General features: G+C 43.4%; 1 protein-coding gene across 1 annotated transcript in view; it reads right to left on the bottom strand.

Moving 5' to 3' along the window:
* LOC121720344 (complement C1r subcomponent-like) overlaps positions 1-11,776 on the bottom strand; it is a 41,421-nt gene that overhangs the window by 19,630 nt on the left and 10,015 nt on the right. Inside the window, exons 2-8 of the mRNA XM_042106361.1 lie at positions 9,947-10,157; positions 8,677-8,860; positions 6,805-6,942; positions 6,279-6,481; positions 5,990-6,137; positions 3,593-3,711; positions 3,103-3,181 (exon numbers count right to left, since the gene is read on the bottom strand). Coding sequence (XP_041962295.1) covers positions 3,103-3,181; positions 3,593-3,711; positions 5,990-6,137; positions 6,279-6,481; positions 6,805-6,942; positions 8,677-8,860; positions 9,947-10,157 — 1,082 coding nt within the window. The remainder of the gene's footprint in view (positions 1-3,102; positions 3,182-3,592; positions 3,712-5,989; positions 6,138-6,278; positions 6,482-6,804; positions 6,943-8,676; positions 8,861-9,946; positions 10,158-11,776) is intronic.

The following is an 11,776-nucleotide window of genomic DNA, read 5'->3' as shown; positions in this document are numbered from 1 at the left end:
TCTATAACAATATGCCACTCAGCATTAGTATTGCCCTTCCACTGCAGTGAATGTATTACTGTCTGAAGAGGAATGTGCTCCACTACAGGACACTGTACACATACTCTATGTGCTAGTGTTGCACGGTGCACCGATACTACAAAAGAATCGTGATACCCTGAAATTAAAAATGTCACAATACCTAATTTTATTAACATCGATACTTTTAAGAATGGCCGTGTTCTTTTGAAGTAACGTACGTGTGCGCAAGGCATGCTTCTAGTGCCTCCCCTAGCCTGCGCGTCTTTTCTCCTCACACACGTTATTAGCTGTCGTGCCATAATAAACAGCAAGACATGGCTGCTAGTTTAAATGATGCTGTGGCTGCACGGCAGCAACAACACATAACAGTCTAATATCAAGTTGTAAACATACTCTATGTACTCATCTTCTACAGGACACTGTACACATACTCTGGTGCACCTAAAACGTGCTGTATTTGCACACTGACGTGGCCTACTGGTTAGTGCTTCGGACTTGTAACCGGAGGGTCGGGGTTCAAACGCCGACTGCTCACTGCGCCGGGATTAGTGTGTGCTTCACCTCACTGTGTGTTCACTGTGTGCTGAGTGTGTTCACTAATTCACGGATTGGGATAAATGCAGAGACCAAATTTCCCTCACGGGATCAAAAGAGTATATATACTTACTTATATACATACTCTCTGTGCTCCTCTTCTACAGGGCACTGTACACATACTCTCTGGTGCACCTAAAACGTGCTGCATTTGTTTAAGTTGTCTATTTGATTCAGAAATGTACTTTTGTCCCCACTTTTCAGAATTACATTGTCATAAATTATCATAAACAATACATACACATTTGTTTTTTTCTAGGATTTTATTGAGAAATAATAAATCAACTTTAACTTTTAATCACTGAAATATTATGTGAGCTGCTTTATGCTTGACATAATTTATTTAGATTTCATTCCCTTCTAATTAGCGTTTCCCTCCATGGTCTTGGTGATCCAGTCCAAGTACTGGCCAACTCTGGTGTATACGCCATAAGTGCCATTTACCCCGCAGTTGATTCCCCAGCTTACAATCCCAGCTGCCCAGTAGCGCCCATCGTCCTCCTTCAAAACATAAGCCCCACCACTATCCCCCTGGCAGGTGTCTTTACTGCCCTCAGGGAACCCAGCACAGAACATGTTGCCAGTGAAGATGGAGATGTCACCGTGGTTCGTCCTTTTCAAGTCAATGGAGGTGCGACAGTGGCCTTGGTCCACCAGGGGGAGCTGCACATACCTAAGCTCATTGGCAATACTTTCCTCTGTGACACCAAACCCTGACACAGTCCTGTAAATGCAACCAAAATTATCAGCTGTTAGCAGACCTTAATCATAAGCTTTCAACATGCACATGTCTAGTTTATCTTACCCCATTTTGCCTGTTTGGTATTGGGCATTCGCTGGGGGTAGGCACAGTGGCATAACATCTGCACTAAATGTGATTGGCTGCTTAAGCTTGATGAGGGCGATGTCATTGTCATAGTTACTATTTCCATCTGGGTTATTGAATTGGGGGTGAACATGTATGGAGTCCACTTCCAGAGAGGGTGATTTTGTTATCTGGTGGACATCAGTGTGTCCGACATACACCTGTGAAAGAAATTTTGATTAATGAACTGAAAACAGAACATCAGCTGGTTTTATAATTTTCATAGACTTTATAATACTTTGACAACTAAATAGACAATTCTTTTAGGGAATTCATTGACTGTAACTCAGATCCCTGTTATGAATGAAAGCAGACGTATATACTGTATTTCCTAGTACAGCTTTTCAGATATTCAGCAGATTTTTTCCTCAAAGCGACTTACAGTTTCTGCATCCACATTTATGTATTTACTGTTTGTCTGCATCCAAATGTACTTGAGGTTCAGGAACCTGTCAGTTAACCCCCGCTGTCCCAGAGAAGCATGTATAGACTACCTCTGGCCCAGAGAAGCATGTATAGACTACCTCTGGCCCAGAGAAGCATGTACAGACTACCTCTGGCCAATTCGTTGACGCAGACGCCAGGTTGTGAGCTGCGGTCAGGATCCATTTGGGTGCTATGACTGCTGCTCCTCCACGGCCACCCACTTTGAGCAGCACCTGCCAGGGGAACTCCCCTGCTTGAGCCACCTTCCCCCCAAGCACCCGCTGGCGACGCTCAAAGGACTTGACTGGACGTCCACACACTATGGAGATGAGGGAATAAAAAAGATGGATTTGGTGCAGTTAATGTGGCTATGTTATGTTATGTTATGTTATGTTATGTTATGGATAACAGTTGCCAAGGTGTCATGTTATTAATAATTAATTGGTAAGACTGTGGCGAAGCACTCCTCGAGCGACACAAAGCAGTGTAGAGTATCCTCCGCCAAGCTCTGCATTGGAGAATAAGTTTTCACATTTGCATCAGTAGTACACCTACCTGGCACACACACAGGAATGACATCATTGTTGCTGGTTTGCGTCCACTTGCGATTCGCCTCACAGGTGAACTGAACCGCTACCATTGAGGGTGACACACACAGAGGACACGCAAGAACGAGAAAGAGACTTATGAGTTTTGCATTCTATGCAAGTAAATATCATTTTTACTTTTCTTTCCTTCATTTACAGTTTTTTTTGCCATATATAAGGGTATGACGCCTGCCCAGTGCTGTACCTTCAAGGTTCTTGTCAAATGAGTAGTAGGGCTCATTGCAGGTGTACTTGATGATGGAGCGGTACTCGTTGTCTTTCGTGTTGGAGACAAAAGTGAAGTTTCCGTTCAGCAGCATCTCGGGGTATCCACAGTCAATGACTGCACACAAAACCACAAAACACACCCATAGCAAGGTCACAGGCAAGGGCACTCAGGAATGGTTGTAACTAAGAATCTAAAATCTAGTTGGCTCTAAATGTAACAAGCAAATAAGAAAGACTGAGTAATTTAAAAAAAATAATAATAATAATTCAACGCATTTGAATGCATGCAGAGTTGAATGGGATGAGTTTTGTGGTTGTAAGAGTGGACAGAGCTTGTGGACTGAGGTGTTAAGTGTCATATAGTAAGAGTCCAAGCCTTACTGTGGCACTCCGGAAGAGACTTGTGCCATCTCCCGTTACTGTGGCACATGGATCCAAAGGCCTCGATCTCCCTTCCATCCTGCAGAGGAGAGCAGGGAAGCAGCCCCATGAGAAAAAAACACCACTCATTTGGTTTTGATTACGAGTGTGTTTGATTTGTCAGTGACTTTCAGCACAGTGAGCCTCTTTCACCATCTCCTCCTCCCAGACCGGTTAGAGCAGACTTTGGCACGGGTCTGGGATGAGTGTGGCACAGAGTCAGCCTTCCTCAGCCATCCTTAAAACATTGTTGAACAACTATCATCGCTGGAAGATAGGCAGTCATTGTTCAGGGATCATTTTGAATTCATTTGGAATACTCTGGGCCCTGTCTTACATCCGGTGCATTGTGGCGCCAGGCGAGACACAAGTCTTGTTGAAACTGCTCCCATGACCTGAGCTGACCCCAGTGCATCAGTAGGGCAGAGAGATACATCTGCCCTGCTCTCACCTGCATCAGCTTGTAGCCCTTAAGACAGCGCACGTGGATGTAGTCTTTGTAGAGGTACTCGGTCAGGGAAGGGGTGACGCGGCCGTTATCCACGCCGTTGGGAATTTCACACTTCACCCCTGAGAGAAACAAAACCAGAACTTTGACCAAAGCAATACTCTCAATGCAATACATTTATTCACTTTTCCAAAGCGACTTACATACTATGTCAATTATATTACAAGGGCATTGTTACATTGTCCCGGGAGTAACTCGGGGTTAAGTGCCTTGCTCAAGGTCACAACGGTGGAACTTGGAACCCACAACTTTTTGGCTCCTGCGTTCTCATTTCCACTGAATTATTTTTGGAATCTGATCCCTTATCATACCTGTTCATTCTTACTCGTCGCTCCACTTATCGTGACTAAATTCAAGATGGCTGCAAACGCTAAACTTCGTGAAGATACTGTCTGTATAAATCGTCTTGTAAGTAAACTACCAGTGCTTTTTCAAAGTTCTCAATGTCTCGTTTTAAATGTCAGGGCCCTCAGAAGTCTACCAATGAAGTGTGGAGATACATTGAGCCTTGTAAATGGTGTAAAACAGTGATTTATTTGCATGGCTAGCCCGATGCTGAAGCATCACCATTGAAAAAGCTGTTGGTAGCATCGGCTAACTAGCGCCAGATTTTGGAGTGCAGGGGACAAGCCGAGATGGGCTATGAGACATACGTTCACACTCTGTATCATGTTTCAACACACTTTAGGTCAATATCACACCGGAATTCTCCTTTAAACAGCTCATTAAACACTACGATACCACCACCCCAATACTATCAAAACAATACTCTTAAATTCATGATCTCAAAGCAATACTCTCAAAGTAATACTCTTAAATTCATGATCTCAAAGCAATACCCTCAAAGTAATACTCTTAAATTCATGATCTCAAAGCAATACTCTCAAAGTAATACTCTTAAATTCATGATCTCAAAGCAATACTCTCAAAGTAATACTCTTAAATTCATGATCTCAAAGCAATACTCTCAAAGTAATACTCTTAAATTCATGATCTCAAAGCAATACTCTCAAAGTAATACTCTTAAATTCATGATCTCAAAGCAATACTCTCAAAGTAATACTCTTAAATTCATGATCTCAAAGCAATACCCTCAAAGTAATACTCTTAAATTCATGATCTCAAAGCAATACCCTCAAAGTAATTATCTAAAATAAGCACTCTTTTGGCTCCAGTAATGCCCATATTAGGAAATGGTGAGTACAACTTTATGTGAACAGTCCAGCCCTGACCCGACGGATAGCTAGAGATTGGGAGCATTTGCCCTCCAAAAGCATGAGTTGTTGTAGTGGCTGTGGTTTGTTGTTTGTGTCTTCCTTACAGATGAGCCATATGTGACTCAGACACACAGACACCAGATTTCAGAGAGGAAGAGGATACAGGGGCTCAGTTTGGTTTGTTTGTCGTTTATTGTGTTAGTTATGTTCACACTGCTCTCTCCATCATACCCTTGTGCTCTTTCTAACAACCTCCCACTCCGTCTGTTGTTCACACACTCTTTCTTACTCTCTTTTCCTTTCCTGTCTCTGTCTGTTTTCAGTCCTTTTCTCATTGACAGTCCACCATTAACCAGACAGTCTCTCACTCTTTCTTGTCACTCTTTCTTGTCACTCTTTTCAACCGATTTACTTTCTTTTGCTTCCCGACACTACTTCCTCTCACTCGCTTCCTGTTTCCCCTTTCCCTCTTCTCCTACCTTTAACCCCCCCCACACACACACACACACACACACACTCTCACACTAGTCACTGCATCTCTCCCTACAATTCAGTCAGCTATCCCTCCACCTCTCTCTCCAATCCCCCATCTCTCCCTCCACCTCTCTCTCTAATCCCCCATCTCTCCCTCCATCTCTCTCTCCAATCCCCCATCTCTCCCTCCACCTCTCTCTCCAATCCCCCATCTCTCCCTCCACCTCTCTCTCCAATCCCCCAGCTATCCCTCCACCTCTCTCTCCAATCCCCCATCTCTCCCTCCATCTCTCTCTCCAATCCCCCAGCTATCCCTCCATCTCTCTCTCCAATCCCCCATCTCTCCCTCCATCTCTCTCTCCAATCCTCCACCTATCTCTCCATCTCTCTCTCCAATCCCCCATCTCTCCCTCCATCTCTCTCTCCAATCCTCCACCTATCTCTCCATCTCTCCCTCCATCTCTCTCTGCACTTTTTTGCACTGCATCTTCCTCACCCCCCTCTCTCGTTCTCCCCCTCATCTCTCTCTCTCTCTCCCTCTCTCCTCACACCCCTCATCTCCCTTCCCTCTCTCTCTCCCTCTCTCCTCACACCCCTCATCTCCCTTCCCTCTCTCTCTCCCTCTCTCCTCACCCCCTCCCTCTCTCACTCTGGGTGGTGTAGTGGAGGCTCCACCCGCGGCTCAGCCCGGCCCAGTCCGTGTGGTACTCCAGCTGGACCCAGTGAGAGCCGGTGACCATGACGCCAGGGCTCTCGCTACCACACAGCTTCCTAGGCTTACTGCCCGGGATGGTCACCTGCAGGGGACAGAGATACAGTCAATTACTGATGGACAAACCCATATACTCACATACACGCACGCACGCATATGCACACACACACACACACACACACACACACACACACACACACACACACAGACCCATACACACACACACCTGCAGCCAGTGGTAGAGGCAGGAGGGCTGTGGGTTGTTGATGTGCTCGATGTGGAAGTGGTGTGTGAAGTTGAGTGTGATGAGGAAGCCGGGCTCCACGGAGATGTTGTAGAGGCAGTGCAGGCCGTGGGGTGAGGGCTCTGGGTAGCCCGGGCTGCTTAGGGTGCCCTCCAGCTCACGGAACTCCCCACCCTGGCAACTCGCTGGCAAACACATTATGTAACATATTATATATATTATAACATATTATATATATTATGACATATTATATAACATATTATATATATTATATTAAAACATACAGTCAAATACATACAAAATCAACACAGAGAAGTATATGACATGCACCATACAATACATACATATTCATATACATTCAAATACATGCAGCATTTATACAGAAAATTACATTACATACAGCACACAATACATATCAATATATTTACATACTGAGACTGACATCATAAATGGATGGGGGCTTGGTCTGGCCCAAATACAGATTGGATAAGAATTCTCAAATACTTACGCATGCATGTGCGCTGGTCGGCACGGAGGTTGTAGCCATGGTGACAAGAGCAGAAGTAGGATCCCAGGGTGTTGAGGCAGATCTGGGAGCAGGGTGAGGTCTTGCCTGGCTCCGCCCCTTCCGCACACTCGTCCACATCTGACAACACATAGCACAGACACACAGCATGCACACACAGCACACACACAAAGTACAGACACACAACACACACACAGCACACACACACAGCACAGACACACAGCACACACACACACACAGTACACACACACACAGCATACACACAGCAAACACACACAGCACAGACACAGAGCACAGACACAGCACACACACAGCAAACACACACAGCACAGACGCAGAGCACAGACACAGCACACACACACAGCACACACACAGCACAGAAACATCACACACACAGCACAGACACAGCACACACACACATCACACACACAGTACAGACACACAGCACACACACACAGCACACACACAGAGCACAGACACAGCACAGACACACATCACACACACAGTACACACACACAGCACAGACACAGCACACACACACATCACACACACAGTACAGACACACAGCACACACACACGCACAGCACACACACACAGCACAGACACACAGCACACAGACACAGCATAGACACAGCACACACACACAAAACACACACCAGAGGTTAGAGGCTAGAGCCAAACACTGGCCAGGGTCTGGACCAGATTTGAATCAGATCCACGTCACTATGTTAGCTATAGTTTCTGGTCGGTGAAGCACACCAACATGCTATTTTCTGCCAAAGATTTCCAAATGGGAAAGTACTCATCATGGTACTTTACCCTCTAGACGAGTTGATAACCGGATCACCTCTACCTTTATTCAGCTTTAATGAAGAATTACAGCAGTGATCCTCACTATTTTTTTTTCCACAAGAGCCACATTGGCAGTGCAAAATCAAAAAGAGAGCCACTTTTAAGACAACATACTAACTCACCTTTGCAAATGTGCATTTCTACATATAAATATCCCACAAAAAAAAAATAACACATCCAAAACAGCTAAATATATACAGCCAATGCTTAATAACTTCTTTGGGTGAAGGAAGAAGTATAATTCAGATGTTTGCGTTTTTGTAGTGCAGTATTGTATGTTTATGAAGCACATTTAAAAAAATATATTGGCTGTGTTACCACATAGCCTACAGTGGGTCCCATTTAGAAATCGCCACATAGCACATTCGCGCTTTCCGTGATACACGCATAGACAGTAAAAGATACACGCAGCTGCATGAAATGTATTACAACTTATCGCCACAAGGTGGCAGTTTAAGTCCGCTGTAGCATTGCTGGTAAACAGGGCAGCGGATTGCTTTCAAAGGCGTTGCAAGTGGCAGTGCGATACTGTAAGCAGAACGAAACTAAAGATCACCTTGTTGAAGTCATACAGTAGACTAGGCTAAATCAGAGCCTACTTTAGTTTTTATCAAGCTGGGGCCAGAGATGATGGCCTTTGGCGAACAGTTTAGGCCTACTCAAAATGAGTAAAACCAAATTTGGCGAAATCTCGCCAAAGCTGCATGCGAGCCACCAATAATAGCTTGACGAGCCGCATGTGGCTCGCGAGCCGCGCAATGAGTAACACTGAAATTGATTACAGTATCCATTGTTTCTCATCATTCAATAGCCTCACCACATGTAACACCCAGTTTATGAAAAAGAGTTATACCTTAACATAAATGTTAAAACATTCCCTATAGATATTGTATAAGCCCTGTAATGACTGTTATCGCATGTTTATAACTACATGACTGACCTCCTGTGGCGACATAGCACATGACTGACCTCCTGTGGTTGTGTAATGGAGGATGCACTTACCCACGGCCTGGTAGAACACTGAGAAACCGAGGTGCTTGTGCAGTCCCGGGTTGGTCTCATCTGCTTGGAAGATCAAGCGGAGGCGGTTGCCAGGGGCCAAAATAGGCTGGTTGCCAGGGTGATTTCCATCAGCAGAGTTGGCTTGACCACAGAACTTCCACAAAATGTTGTCATTATATATGACCTAAAAAGTGAAGTGCTACGTTAAAGTAGAAAAGAGGAGGCCATCTCATTCCGTTCTCTCACGCCACAGAGACGAGCTGTGTCTAGGACCTAGGTGGCTGTACCAGAGTTGGTCAGGCCTTTTTTCATTTGTTTTCTTTTATTCTCTTACTCATTGATTATGTCTGATACACTGATTTATTTCTTTATTAGCCTCTCTATATACTTATACTTATACTTATACTTAAAGGTCAGGTCCTCAGCGTATGTTGGATAGCTAAGTACTAGGGCTGTCAATCGATTAAAAAAATTAATCTAATTAATTACATACTCTGTGATTAATTAATCTAAATTAATCACATATATAATTTTTGCTGTGGAAGTATTTTAAATATTTAAATTCAAATGAATCATTGAATAATCAGCATTAGTGACATTAAAGTTCAAAAACTCTTTTATTATTATTTTCAGTGTTTAAATAATTGCCATAATAATCTATGATATGACCTAATATGCTGAGGAAATAAATTCAAAAGTGCTTCGGGAATGAGTTTTTTTTTCACATACAAGGCATTTCAGGCCACAGATATAACCTAGGGGACACAATGAAAATAAATGAACACTCCCCTCAATGTCAACACTTATTTCTTTGCATTGATGTGCGACTATATAGAGTTGATGAACTCCGGTGATATGCAAATTCCTTGCTGCAGACATTGCAGAGCACACCATCAGGCCGTTTTTTAAAAGTAAATGTTCCAATCAATGATCCAGGCAGCACGTTTTCTTCTCTCTCCTTCATTTTACAGTCTAATTTTTACTGACTAGAACGGCTCAGGGTCAAAGGTCATACGGAATCGATTAATCTGCACTAATTTTTTTAATCAGTTATTTTTTCTCAAATTAATTAATCAAAATGAATCAGTTATTTTGACAGCCCTACTAAGTACGTTTATGAAGACGGCACAATAAACAAACAAATAATTAAATAAACACATAAATACATAAACATATATATTAGTGAGTTAACCCAGTTGTTCAGTGAATGTTTTAGCAGCAAAAACTCAAAGTAGCAAAAAAAAAAAAACACTCAGACTCGGGTACTGACCATTAGTGAGTCATAGTAGCAGTCGTCTGAAGGCTCGATGTCCAAGTGGGTGAAGGTGAGCTGGATCTTGTAGCCGGTGGGGACGGTCAGATCCCACTCCTCATACACACCAGCTGGGTAAGGCTGGGGGTACAGAGGAGACTTGACCTCCCCGTACATCACTTCAGGAGAGATCGACTCACACACACACACACTCACACCCAAAAGGGTGCTGGAACACCAACAGAGACATGGATGTCAAAAGTGTGAAGGAGAATGGGTTTGTGTGCTCTTGATGTGTGTGTGTTGGGTGGGTGTGTACAGTGTATCAAGATTCTGTGATTTTCACAGCATCACTGCTGTTTTTGGGAAAAATGTGTACTGTATTTGTGAATACAGTATGTTGCTGTGGTTTCGCTATGAATTATGGTCAAAAATGGTCAAACTACAGTAATAGGGAGGGAAAGTGAAAACCAGCGCCCCAAGTGGTTGCGTTCCTATCGAAGAGCAGCTCCAATGTTAAGTCCCATCAGAGAATGTCTAATAAGGGGAGAACTGCCACTCTCGGAAAACTTCCGGTTTCTGAACTGGTTGCAGTTCCTTCTGTGGTTCCACATGAGGGCGCTCGTCCACGAGTGCAGAATGCATGGAGGTCTATGGAGCTGTACCCCTCAAAATCCACTTGTCTCGGGATATTATTTTTTTTTTATTTGAGTATTGTATTCGAAAGGGGAGGCAAAGAAAATACACTTGGTTGAGTATTATATTTTTTAAGTCACTTAATTGTTCTTAAAAGCCTTTCAAATGTGTCAATGACGTCATTCATTAGCACAATGCTAGCTTGTTATGTGCAACAACGACCCAACCTGTAAGAAATCAAAAGGACATAAGTACTCGTTCATTCAACTTTTGACCTATAACCCATGTTGAAGTTACTTAATACGGGACTTAATACGGAGTGGCCAGGCCGCTCTCCGTAGAGCTGGTCCCATAGACCTATTTTTAAAAAAATATTGTGAAGCCAAATCAGAGATGTTATCCACCAAAAATATTTTTCAATGTCTATACAGTAATAATCTTCTAACTGTGAAAATGTCAGACCCTATTTTGCCTTATTTTAAAAAATCGAAATTGCTCCTTTTGTTTCATAAACGAACTACAAAAGAAGTTACGTGACTTTACCCTTCGACGTTACCAGATCCCGTTTACGGAGAACCGGATCACTCCCTATTAACTCCATTGTACCTGCAATCTGTTGCAGTTCCGCTAGGGGCGATCACAAATAAGTGCAAAAACAATGGGGGTCTATGGAGCTAGACGGCTAAATTTGTCTCTTTCACCTGGTTGTCGTTGAGAAATTGAAGATTTGATTGTGGTTTCTGCAAGCTCAATATGGAGTATAGGTCAAAAGTTGAATGAACGAGTAGTCACGTCCCGATTTCTTACAGGTTGGGTCGTTGTTGCCCACAACACACTAGCTTTCTGCTAATGAATGACGTCATTGACACATTTGAAAGGCTTTTTAGAACAAATAAGTGACTCAAAAAATATAATACTCAGCGTTTGTATTTTCTCTGCCCCCTCTTTTGACTGCAACATTCGAATTTCTGGGCAAAAAATTATATCCCGAGAAAAGTGGATTTGAGGGGTACAGCTCCATAGGCCTCCATTCATTCTGCACTTATTTGTGAGCGCCCTCATGTGGAACCAGAACAGGAACTGCAACCAGTTCAGAAACCGTAAGTTTCCCGAGAGTAGCGGTTCTCCCCTTATTAGACATTAGGCCTGTCAAACTCGATTCCTTTTAAGGATCCGGGTTATTCTGAGTCACTCACTAAACTGATCCGGGTT

This window comes from Alosa sapidissima, chromosome 10, assembly GCF_018492685.1.
Source record: "Alosa sapidissima isolate fAloSap1 chromosome 10, fAloSap1.pri, whole genome shotgun sequence".
NCBI lineage: Eukaryota > Metazoa > Chordata > Actinopteri > Clupeiformes > Clupeidae > Alosa > Alosa sapidissima.
The sequence above is the reverse complement of the archived record's forward strand: the minus strand, read 5'-3'. Positions and strand labels throughout refer to the sequence as shown.